This window comes from Chiloscyllium plagiosum, chromosome 3 (assembly GCF_004010195.1).
Source record: "Chiloscyllium plagiosum isolate BGI_BamShark_2017 chromosome 3, ASM401019v2, whole genome shotgun sequence".
NCBI lineage: Eukaryota > Metazoa > Chordata > Chondrichthyes > Orectolobiformes > Hemiscylliidae > Chiloscyllium > Chiloscyllium plagiosum.
In genome coordinates this window covers 10525664-10538890 of record NC_057712.1, presented here as the reverse complement: position 1 = coordinate 10538890, position 13227 = coordinate 10525664, and the positions used below count along the sequence as shown (strand labels likewise).

Genomic DNA, 13227 nt, shown 5'->3' with positions numbered 1-13227 from the left:
AGTGTGTCAGTGTGTGTGTGTGTATGTGAGTGTGTCAGTGTGTGTGTGTGCATGTGCGTGGATTGGGGAATGTTGGGGTGGGGCTGATGGAGTGAATGAGGGAAGATGTCGCTAGCAATAATGAGCGCAGTGGAACTTGATCCTTGCTGAGAGGTGGGTGCAGTAGCAAAGGTAGATTTGAGTTTGAGGCAGTAGAGAGAATATGGTGGCACTTAGCCTGGCAGAGCTGAGGTGTGGCAAGGCTGGATGCTCTTCCAGATGTTTGTATCTGCACTGACCTGGGAGGCAATCTGAGACAAGGCGGGCACGGTCTGGGAACATGCTGTCCTCTGCTGGTCCTCTCCTTTGCATCACCCAAACCACCAGGGTGTCTGTCAAGAAAGCAAGGTTCCCATTTCTCCTTGTCTGCCACACAATGTCTCAAAATGTGTTGCTGGAAAAGCGCAGCAGGTCAGGCAGCATCCAGGGAACAGGAGAATCGACGTTTCGGGCATAAGCCCTTCTTCAATGGGCTGCCAATGTCTGACCATGTACACAACAGCCTTTTAAAGGTGGCACCAGACGATTCCAGGATGTTCATTTTCTGATCAACCTGCTCAGGGATGTTATTACACACCTCTGGAGCAAGTGGGATTTGAACCTGGGCCTCCTGGCTCAGATAAGGGGCACTGTCACTGCTTCACAGCAGCCTCAGATCCTGGGATATCCCAGCAATACTTTGAACTGTGACAAGCAGGAAAACCGGACTAGCAATGGATGATTGTCACACCATAGGAATGTGGTATCTCCAGTTAGTAAGGCGAGTTTGGATTGACAGCATGAGACAGCATGAGAAAACCTGGACAGAATCCCTCCTCAAAACCTAACAAAACTGACACTTTGCAGATTTCTGATAAGATTGAACATGGACTCTAAAAGAGGGCAGTGATGAAGGTACAGTTTTAAGTCCTCAGAAGCGATCTGTTCAGAAGGGATGCTAACAATAACTAAACTGGAACCTAAACCAAACCCTAATTCCCTCAATGCTGAAAATGTGTTGCTGGAAAAGCGCAGCAGGTCAGGCAGCATCTAGGGAACAGGAGAATTGACATTTCGGGCATAAGCCCTTCTTCAGGAATGAAACGTCGATTCTCCTGTTCCCTGGATGCTGCCTGACCTGCTGCGCTTTTCCAGCAACACATTTTCAGCTCTGATCTCCAGCATCTGCAGACCTCACTTTCTCCTAATTCCCTCAATGCCAGTTTTAACAGAGATGGGAAGCCAGTTGTTGATTTAAATATCTCAATGAGGCCCCTTGCCTTCATTATAATGATTATAACCATTTATCTTTCCATCTGTTCATTTTTCTTGTACAATTATCTTCTTTGAAGCAGTACGCTAAATCTGAAACAATCAATTTCAAAATAAGACATTGGAACCAACAGCATTGTCTGACTGTAACCTAATAGGGTTCCAATTGATTTTATTATGCTTATCTTCTGGTAAGTACAATGCAAAGTGTTGGCTTACAGGATTTTTTTTATAATTCAAAAAATGCAACTCATAAGAGTTGCAAAGTGCTGATGTTTTGCATAAATATAGTAGGCAAGTAGAAACCACATTGTATCTTGTTAAGAGTCTACTGACAATCTGAATAGATCTACTCACCATTCCCAGCAGATGGCTTCAGATGGGCCAAGAAAATCTGTCTTAAATTTATTTGATTTTACTGGAAATTCTGTCAGAAGAATTTAACTTACGGAAGACAGTTGCTTTGTTTCTTTCCTTCAGGTCACAGCTCAGAAACATAGTGAGAGTTGAGTATGGCACCTGGTAACACTGAAAGAAGAGGTACAGCTCATCATGTATAGTTCTCCAAGAATATCCCAGTGAAGTTTATTCCAAAGTGACGACCAGCAGAAATATTACTATAATAAACATATCTGTCCCAGATCACAGATTGTTTAATGGGTGGCTTTGATAACAAATTTTTATTTGGTTTCAAAAGTTTTTATAGATTTTGTTTTAATATTTAAAGATGAAAGCATACATACTTTCATAAGGACATTCAGAGCAGTTGGTATTCAATCAGTTCTAATTGTAAAAGTGGGTATTTTGCCTATTCAAAGCAAGTTCTGATGGCAATAACAATAGCAACAATTTACATTTGTAAAGCGCCGCTAGCCTACTGAAATGTCCCAAGGTGTTTCATAGATGCTTACAAAGCAAAATATGGTCCCAGAAGACATAAGGAAATATTCGGCCAAATGGTCATATAGTCATAGAGATTTACAGCATGGAACCAGATCCTTTGGTCCAACCCATCCATGCCGAACAGATATCCCAACCTAATCTAGTTCCACTTGCCAGCACCTGGCCAATATCCCTCCAAATAATATCCTTCCTATTCATTAACCCATCCAGATGTCTTTTAAATGTTGCAATTGTACTAACCTCCACCATTCCTCTGGCAGCTCATTCCATACACGCACCACCCTCTGCATGAAAACGTTGCCCCTTAGGTCTCTTTTATATCTTTTATAGCCCTCTCACCCTAAACCTATGCCCTCTAGTTCTGAACTCCCCCACCCCAGGAAAAAGACTTTGCCTATTTATCATGTCCACGCCCCTCATTATTATATAGACCTCTATAAGGTCACCCCTCAGCTTCCAACGCTCCAGGGAAAACAGCCCCAGCTTATTCAACCTCTCCCTATAGCTCAAATCCTCCAACCCTGGCAACATTCTAGTAAATCTTTTCTGAACCCTTTGGTCAAAAGTTTGACCAAGGAAGTAGCTTTTAAGAAATGTCTTAAAGAGGAAAGTGAGGTCGTGGGACATTTTAGGGAGGATATCCCAGAGCTTGGGATCTAAACAATTGAAGGTACAACCAGCAACAGCGAAGCAATTAACACTGGGAATTCACAAGAGGTCAAAATATGAGCAGCAAACATATCTCAGAGGTGTGGGAGCCTGGAAAAGATTATACAATCAGAGAGGGCCAGGCTGTGGAGAGGTTTAAAATGAAGGATGAAAGGATTGTGGTTCCAATTTATGCAGTGAGCACAGGGGTGATAGAGGCATAGGGCTTGCTGTGAGTTAGCAGTAAAGTTTTGGTTGGCCAGGTTTACGGATGGTAAAACCAGTCAAAGGTACATTGGAATAGTTGACTCTACAGATAACAGAGGCACAAGTGAGAGAATCAGCAGCAGGGACAAGGCCATTTGATGCTACAGAGGTTAGTGATTGAGATTGGAGCTCACCTTAGGATGAAATGTGACACCAAGATGAATAGATTTTAATCTTGGATTGCTGCCATTGGGATGGATGGAGTAAGTAGCTAGGGTATGAAGTTTGGAGCAGGAACCATTAACCTTCTTCACCCTTTACAATATTTAATTGAGGATTTACACGCAGGTCTGGTGATTACTCTAGAATAGAGTCCCCAACTTCCTTGTATCGGGCAGGATTTAAAACAGGCTGCAATATCATCACTCACTGTTCACTTGGTGACAACAGGAACATTGAGCACCCCACCTCATGCCCCATGGAATAGAAACTGAGGTTTTGAACAAGTTACAATCTGGCGTGAAAATTATCCCAAGAACTTTGAAAGTAACTGCTAATATTTTCTGGATGAGGCAATGTGAAACGGCTATGTCTAAAAAGCAGGAATAAGTCTTGTGTTGAAAAGTTAGGATGGAATGAAATTTGAATACAGACAAGAAGAATTGCGTTCTAGAAACTAATCGGTAGTGAGTAAGAATAAGATGACCAAGAGACAGACGAACCAGATTCTCAATAAAGGGAAACTGAAAGAACTGTGGATGGTATAAATTAGAAACAAAAACAGAAACTGCTGGAAAAGCTCAGCAGGTCTAGCAGCATCTGTGAAGAGAAAGCAGAGTTAACATTTCCGGCCAAGTGACCTTTCCTCAGAATGGGTCTGAGGAAGGGTCACTTGACCCAAAATGTTAACTCTCATTTCTCTCCACAGATGCTGCCAGATCTGCTGAGCTTTTCCAGCAATTTCTGTTATCAAGAAAGTGTGTGTTTATGCAAGGCAGAAATTGTGCATACTTTCACAACCATGTGTCCAAATATTTTCAAGTTATTTGACTTTCAATTACTGATAACATACAAGTTTAACAAAACATTCACTTCCAGCATTTGGTTTGAAATAAACATTACATTTCAAACTAAATCAGATGCTGCAGATACCACAGAGAGGCAATCATTTCTTCACAAAACTGTTAGTGGTAGATAGTGATGACAATGCACTGCATTGTGTTTAAAGCACAGGAGCTGCAAGGAAGGCCCAATAAGTTGTGTCAATGATTAAGCTCCACATAAGTCTCCAATCACACCTCCTCATCTAATCCCACCAACACAGCTTTTTATGTCTTTCTTCTTCAAGCATCCACTTAGTTTTACCACCATTTGTCCCTCTAGTGGCAACCTCGTTTGCCCTGTAGTTTTCAATGGTTCTGGCATCCTTTATAAAAAATGAGACATCTCCTTTACATTCTCCGACCTAAAGTCTTCATAACCTGAAGACGTGTATTCTGATCCCAGCTGATATTAGAATTAGAATTATAACTCCTAGTGTGTGGAAACAGGCCATTTGGCCTAACTGGTCCACACCAACCCTCCGAAGAGCATCCCAACCAGACCCATTCCCCTACACTTATTACTCCATATTTCCCCTGACTAATGCACCTAGCTTACACATCCCTGCACACAATGAGCAATTTAGCACGGCCAGTTCACCTAAACTACACTCCTTTGGACTATGGTAGTAAACCAGAGCACCCGGAGGAAACCCACGCAGACACAGGGAGGATGTGCAAACTCCACACAGATAGTCACCCAAGGCAGGAATCGAACCCGGCTCCCTGGCACTGTGAGGCAGCAGTGCTGCCCATTGAGCCACCATGCCACTGGATGGTGTTGCAACTGGACGAGTTTGATGCCAAACTGAAATATGACTGAATGGATCATACTTTGTTTTGTATTATTTAACATGTTGATCTTTTACTGAAACAAAAGTACACAATGCTGGTTTTAATAATAAAACAGCAGTTTACTACACAAAAGAAGTGAACGTGAAATAGAACAAACCAGACTATTTGTATCTAACACAATTTGAAAGATCTTGAAACTCAGAATAGAACTTTACAGGATTCTTGAATGACCTGGATGGTGAGAAATCATGTGTAAGGTCAAATGAGACATATCTCAATGTCAGGAAGAACTAGTTGTATTTTGTAGCTGAGCTCCAGGCACTAAGATGAGATTGTCACTGTGGAGAGCAGCAAGATGCCTATTAACAGAGATTATTTCTTGCTGTCAGACTAACTAATGCAGATCACATCTCATAGCTGGCAACTCCGACTCACCACTTATTCCTGTGCTCCTCCAACTTGGATATCTGGCACCAACATCTCAAGGGTTCACTCCATAGGCAATGACTGTATGAACTCCAAATTCATCTGACATCTGTCAGTCTGTTTAATTCCTCAAAGTACATCTCTGATTTACTCAGAGGATGTTTTCGCACTTCGAGACTGCACTTTGGGGCATACTGGCGACCAGCATTGAAATAGACACTTGGTGCGTCAGGATAGGTGCCTAGCTCCCAGACTCCATCTCAGGGCTGCTCACATATTCTCAGTGCTCACTCACTTAGTGTCACTCTGTATGCTCACAGCATCTCTGCCTTGCTTTGTTACACTGTGCCTTTTAGCAAGTCAGTCCATCAGCTACGTAACTGCTATGTTGGCTTGCTCTGTTTTAGCACAGAAACTAAGCCAGGCTGCCTGTCAGTAAAGATCAGTCCAGGAAATTGCAATCTTGCTGTACAGCACCATGTTCTGTCAAGATTGTGCCCATAGAAGTAAGTGATCTCCCAAGCATAGTTCTTGGATAACTGAGACTGTAATATCACTTGGATATTTATTTTGGTTCTATCTGAGCTGGAGACAGGGAACAGAGTATAGTCAGAGATTCAGGAAAATGCAATGTGTGTATTTTAAATAGTTCCGAGCTGCACACCCAACCCAACCATGGGTAACTTTGTCTGTGATTTTTCACTTTTTCACATGGTGCAGTTTGGAAACAGTTTGTAAAGAGCACAGAGACAGAAGGTTTACAAAGCTGCAGAAAGTGAGGAGCAGAATCAAAGATGAAGGAGGGAACATGGAGAGAAGCACAGTTAGGAAATGAGATACCGAGGAACGGAGTCCAGTGGAGGGACTTTAGGTAGACTTTAGAGTTTAAAATAGAAATAACTACACCTTGGAGAAAAAAAAACAAACTGTTTGATACTATAAAGTTTAATTTCTTCCTGTTTAATGAAAAAATAATTATTGATTGCCATTTCATTTTTGCTGAACATCAAAAGATTTAGCTTATTACATAACAACAACTTGGACTACTATACAGCCTTTACCATGGTAAAACATCTTAAGGTGCTTCATAGGAATATCATTAAGCAAACTTTGACATCCAGCCATTTTCAACTACAACACCTTGCAAGGATTGAGATTAAAGGGGAGAGATAATTAAATATTCCATTGGATATAATTTCTTCTATGATTTTGAAATGTTGTCTGCAGAGGGGAGCCATTCTCAATTCCTGCTACTTTTGTGAAGCAAGCAAAAATCAATTCAACTTTCTCTCAAACCAGTCTAAATATGTCAATGAAAAGGTTGCATATGTGTGATAGTTGATAGCCTAAACAATACGTTTATCATTTTTTTGTATGCTTTCCCTTGAATGACAATTTTCAAGTCAAAATGGATCTTCTGCAAACAAAGCATGCAAGCCTGGCTAATAATGAAGGAATAATATGGCGTTTCCTGTTATTTCACAGTAACTTGCTATAATCCATTTCTCAATGCATCAACTGCATGTTTACAGCAAAGGAGTTTCATATTCATACACCATGGCACAAATTGCTGATATCGGATAAAGCAAAGGGAGTTAATGGTTACTGAGGAATGGACCTGGCTATCATAGAGCAAAGTACTCCATCACCTTTAATAAAAACTTCCTATTCCTGCAGAACCCTTCCATCCAAACACAGGAGATGAAAGAACAGCTGTTTCACCTCTTTCCTTCTCACTGTCCAGGACCCCAATTATCAGTTCAAGGGAAATAGCAATTTACTTGCACTTTTTAGAATTCAGTACATTGTTTTTTTGGCTCACAGCATGGGCTCCTCCACAATGGAGGGACTAAATACAGGCTGGGTTTGACCATTTTGTAGAAAACATCTGTTTAGTTTGCAAGTGTGAGGCCAAGTCACTTCAAGTTTTAATTCTTTCCCCTGCTGCCACGCCCTGTCCTTTCTCGCCTGATCTACCTGTCCTGTTCAAACAGAGATTAATGAAAATTCAGAGGGGACATGTCGACATCTGTCAGCTGAGTGCTTTACAACTTTCTGGACTGAATACTAAATTCAATCACTTTTGATTACGGCCTCGATTGCCATGTTCTATATTTTTGTCTCTTGTTCTTCCATTGTTTGCTTTTAGCAGCTATTGAGGATCCTGTCAAGCACAGCTCCTCGAGACACATTCTTTGTTTCTTTACTTCTACTGTCTTGGCATTGCACCATGAAATGTTTTGGCATTTATTTTCTCTGCCATTCTCCCCAATCATAAATCTGCCCTTTTGTTCATTTTTCCAATCAACACCTTTTGACTTGTTCAAATTTGTTATGTTTCTAACTTTTCCTACTTCTGATGAAAGGTCTCAGGCTTAAAATGTTAATTCTTTTCCTTTAACTTGTTGTTTATCCTTTTATTTTTATTTCAGATTTCCAGCATCATTAGTATTTTCCTTTTGAATAAATCAGCAGTTTCGGAAAAGAGACTATCTTCTGAGAACATAGCAATGCAATGTACTAAAAAACAACTATCAGTTTATAAACCTAGAAGTAGCTCAACTGAAGTCAGTAATTGTTTAACTGATCAAGAATTTACATTTTCTATTACAGTCAACATTACCTTAGTCTCCACGAAATTCATCACCATTATTTCAATCAACTATTTAATTATCCAAGTTCCTTTGACTATAATCTGTGTTGATAATAATCAGCATTAGGTTATTCTGCTATGGAACAGTATTTAATAAACAATATAGACTGTGCTAGGTAATTTAAGATTGTCAGTCAGGTTTGCAATGTCATTTATTTGTGCTCACTAGACGTTACATTTTTTCAAGCACAGAGCCCAGTGCTTTTGAGGCAAATGGAATTTGTTTATAAATTGCACATTATCTGAGTTTGGTTTTCTTTTGTTTTAAGTCTTGACAGGTGCAAGACTAAAGGTGTTTACTTCATGTCTCTCTCAGCAACGTTTAATGTTCACAATCTGTACATTTAATTCTCAGTGTTGGTCTCAACATAATAATTGAGTTATTATAGTTTAAGTAATTATTATAAGTAAATTAGAAATAATCATAATTGAATAATTACTAATGCTCAAGTTATATTCTAAATTTACTTAATTCATGGTTCACTTAACTCAATCATCATATTTTGAGATACTGAAGAACATTACATCCTAAGAACTAGTAACAATCTGATTGATAGATCACACTTTAATAACTCAATCAACATTATCTGAATATTCTGGGTACTTACTGTGAGCAGAGTAGAGAACAGACCGTAGAAGAATATATACCACAAAAATCTCCCTCTTCCGAATGGTGGCACATACCAAAGAAGAAAGTAGGATAAAACTGCAAAAGGGGCAGACCCAATTATCCTGAAAGAAAGCACAAAAGTTAATAGCTAGTTAAAAAAAAACACTTTTAAGTAAAAAATTCGCAATCACAGTGGAACCTAACATCCAGTATTCCTCTTAGCAGAGGTCACTTCTTGGACATGACCATGTTAATTTAGCTCAAATGTCTTTCAATGGAAGCCTACCAACTGAATATGATCTGCAGCTAGGTTCAATTTAACTGTTCAATGTAAGAAACAGCTACATGTGTCAGTCCAGACAATATTTATTAAGATTTACTGCAAATTATCTGAAGTAAATTAATATACTGTTTTATTATACATTTGTATTTCAATAACAGATGCACAAGGAGCAACCTTTACCTTGCCCAAAACATAACAAGCAGGAACTGATGTCTAATGTTTGCAATCAGGAAAAAGGTGACCTTAGCTTTGCTATTAGTTGTTAAAGCATTAAAGCATTCCTGCTTTGGTGGTGTCAGCATCATGATCTAGTATCATATTCTGCCAATTATTTTTTATTATTATGAATGTGGTTAACAATATAATAATAATGGGCAGATAACAATGACTCTTACCAATTTTTATAGATGCTCCATAGAAAGCATCCTATCCGGATGGATCACAGCTTGGGATGGCAACTGCTCCGCCCAAGACCACGCGAAATTGCAGAGAATTGTGAATGCAGCTCAATCCATTACGAAAACTAGCCTTCCTTCTAATGACTCTCATCTGCACTGCCCACTGCCTCAGGAAAGCAAAAGCCCTCTCCCACCCTGGTTATACTCTTCTCCACTTCTTCCATCGGGGCAGAAGGTCACGCTTTAGAAACAGCACTTAAAGTGATGGTGCTGTAATTGCGTTATAGCCAACGTACGTTTTAAAACTCTGCACTTTAGAAACAGTGCCCCCTCAACTCATCAATCGTGTAACAATGAATTCACATTGACGAAATGCGTGTTATAACAAATCAACATGTACCAACAAATTCAAGAAGAGCTTCTTCCCCACTGTTATCAAACAGACCTTTGATTGGGCCTCTCGTTTATTAGAGTTGATCTTTCTCTGCACCTTCTCTGTAGCTGTAACACTATATTCTGCATTCTGTTCTATTACCCTGATGTACTTATGGAAGGTATGGTCTGTCGGGTTAGCACACAAAACAGTATTTCTCTCTGTATCTCAGTACATGTGATATTGTAAATCGAATCAGATCAATAACAATTATTTTGTGATGTCGATATTTTCACAGGTCACTGTTGCAATACAGAATATATGGCAGCTGATTTGCATTCATCCATAAACAATAATGTGAAAATGACCAAAAAAAAAATAAATCTACTGGATTATACTCTGCACCCCTCTCCCTGTCAAAAGCACCAATCAGTTCCTCTATTGACGGATGGTTCAATCTGTCTTACATAGTCACACATAAATGAGGTCAAGCAGCATGCTTAATTTTCTAATACACTTTTCACCTAAATTCCATCTCAAATCCACTCAAAATAATTATTGATAATTTGAAGGCATCACTGCAGGCTGATACGGTTTTGTCTGAAAATCCCTTGAAAACTCTCATGGGGTTTCATCAGAATTTTTGTTGATAGTCTCACTCAACTCTGCAGAAAGTATTGCTTTGCACAGAACATCAATTTCTCATGAAAACATCTCTATTTTCATATTTTGAAGAGGAAGACAAGGATATGGAACTGATTGGAGTCAAGGGTCCAAAAGAACCAGGGCTCACATGTGGTCTTATGTACTTAGCAGAATCAAAATGGCCTTTTTATAATTTCCTGACTGCCAGTGTTTTACAGGGTTGCATAATGCCTTATCTTGCCCTAAAGGTTACTGCAGTAATGTATCACCAGCTAGATGAAAATCAGCAACTTACATTCAACATCAAAACAGCATTAATTATATCCATCTCCTCAGATGATGAAGCAGTCCATTTCCAAATGCATCAAGACTCCAGACTACACCTAGGTTTGGGCTGACAAGTGGCAAGTAAGATTCATGTTACACACGAGCCAGACAGGGAACATCTCCAAAGTAGAAAATGTAACTATTGTCCTTGACATTCAAAGGCAATGCCATGGCTGAATCCCCAATGTCAACATCCTGGGGGTTACCATTAACCAGAAACTGAACAGGACTAACCATATAGTACAAAAACAGAATTGCAGAGCATTCTGATGAAGAGTCACGGAACTCTGCTTTCCCCCCACAAATGGTGCCAGACCTGCTGAGTTTCTCCAACAATTTACGTTTGTGATTCAGATTTCCAGCATCTGCTGTTCTTTGTTTTATTTTGTTTTGTTTTAGTTTAGATATACAAGTACTGTGGCTACAAGAGCAGGTCAGAGGCTAGGAATCCTGCGGCGAATAACTTACCTTGTGAACCCCACCCCCAAAATCTGTCCATCCTCTACAAGGCACAAGTCAGGAGTGTCATGGAATACTTCCACTTGCCTGGATGGGTGCACCTCCAACAAAACTCAAGAAGCTCAACACCATTCAGGACAAAGCAGCCCCTGCACATCCACAAACATTCACTCCCTCCACCATCAGTGCTCAGTAGCAGCAGTGTGTTTGTCTACAAGATGCACTGAAGGAACTTGCAATAGGTTCTTAAGTCAGTACCTTCTAAACCCATATTCATTACCATCTAGAAGGACACTGTAGGAGAAACATGGGAATACCACCCACTTAAGATTTCACCTCCAAGCACTCACTGTCCTGACTTGGTGCTGCTTCACTGTCACTGGGTCCAAATCCTGGAATTCCTCCCCTAATGTCATTGTGAGTCAAGCTATAGCACGTGGACTACAGCTGTTCAAGAAGGTAGCTCACTACCAACTTAAGGGCAACTAGGAATGGGCAATAAATGATGACATCGCCAGCGACACCCACATCCCACATATAAATGAAAAGGAAAATAATTCAAAGTCATCAATTTCTTAGCATTAAGTGATTCTAAGAAGAATCAAATGATCTTTGCCTCAATAGACAGATGACTGCATTAAGCAAGTTTCCAATGATCTTTTCAAGAGTGCAACACAAAGTATAATCATCCCAAAGGAATCAGATTTAAAAAAGCTAATAATTCATGGAAAGCACGTGGAATTAAAGCTTTAATTTTATAACTAGTATGCTATTCTATGAATATTTAATACTAATTATCTTAACTTGCACGCCAATATTAGTTACATTGAAAGCTGCTATGAAACTATGATTGTCTAACTATACACCATTCCAAATCTCATGTTGCAGAGACAGGTATTCAGCTTGTTCTTTGGTTAATGGGGCTATTCCATGCAGTGTTGATGCCAGAAAGACTGCCACAAATGAAGATGGATTATAGATTTGAAGTGGATCATAGGAATATAAGAAATGCAAAGAAAATTACTGGAATGCTAAATTAATTAATTCCAACTTAATGAAAAAGGTCAGGCCTCTTTACTCTAAATGGCTGCTGCAATCATATTACTTGCTTAAAGCATATTTTGGGATTCAGCTAAAAAGTACTAGCCTTTACATCCTTCACTATCTTTATTTTGAATTGAAACTTCACACATTGAATTATGCATTGAATCAAGATTATTTTAATGGTGAAAATACTTTAAATGGAAAACAAAAGTTTCATGATTTAAAGATCCAGGTGAAATTTGGACTGTGACAATTGTTCTGACAGACAACCTGATTCTTCTTGAGCTACATTATGGAATTTGAATTGTTTTTGCCCATGCAGCATCCTATTAGATGTCCATAGCTCAGAGGTGAAATTACATGTTCTGTTTGAAAAACACAGATGTGTGACTATGTGTCAATTACAGAGATGTGTGAATGATGAATCAGGGGGCGTGTTAAATTAAAAATGTTTGAACATTTTGTTTATGCTCTGTGGATTTCACAGCTACGAACTTTCAAAATGATTCCTCATCGATTAAATAATTGGTGAGTGAATTGCTGTGGGGATTCTCCCACTTGTTCATTGGATCTGTGGCATGAGAGCTGCGGATGCCCCTAAAGATGGTGCAAATGGAGCACTATGCACGCACTCTTGAGATTTCTGGTGAGGTTACGGTGGAAAAGTATAAGTGATCTTTTGGAACTTCTCCCCAGAGTGTGCACATTTTAATTTAGAGCATGTCTTATTTCATTATTGTGTAATCCATACAGGGCTATGGATACCAAATAAAAGAAGCATCTTACTTCTTTAGAAACAGATGATGATACTAAAATAAAATTTCTTTTTAAAATAAGATTATCATAGGGTGAAAGAATTGTAAAGGTCTACAGGGCAAGAGTTATAGCTGGGGGCAGGGAAATTATGATGCTGTGAGGCATGACTTAGGATGTGTGGCCTGGAAAAGTAAGCTTCAAGGCAAGGGTGTAATTGATATGTGGAGCTTGTTCAAGGAGCAACTATTGAGTGTCCTTGATAAGCATGTGCCCGTCAGGCAGGGAGGAAAGGGTCGTGCGAGGGAGCCGT

General features: G+C 39.5%; 1 protein-coding gene across 6 annotated transcripts in view; it reads right to left on the bottom strand.

Annotated features, from left to right (window-relative positions):
- Positions 1-13227, bottom strand: part of LOC122540791 (major facilitator superfamily domain-containing protein 2B-like) — an 80412-nt gene that overhangs the window by 21860 nt on the left and 45325 nt on the right. For all 6 annotated transcript variants that reach the window (XM_043677008.1, XM_043677033.1, XM_043677025.1 and 3 more), the window contains 2 exons: positions 8631-8754; positions 1740-1818 (listed from right to left, as the gene is read on the bottom strand). In XM_043677008.1, the coding sequence (XP_043532943.1) occupies positions 1740-1818; positions 8631-8754 (203 nt within the window). The remainder of the gene's footprint in view (positions 1-1739; positions 1819-8630; positions 8755-13227) is intronic.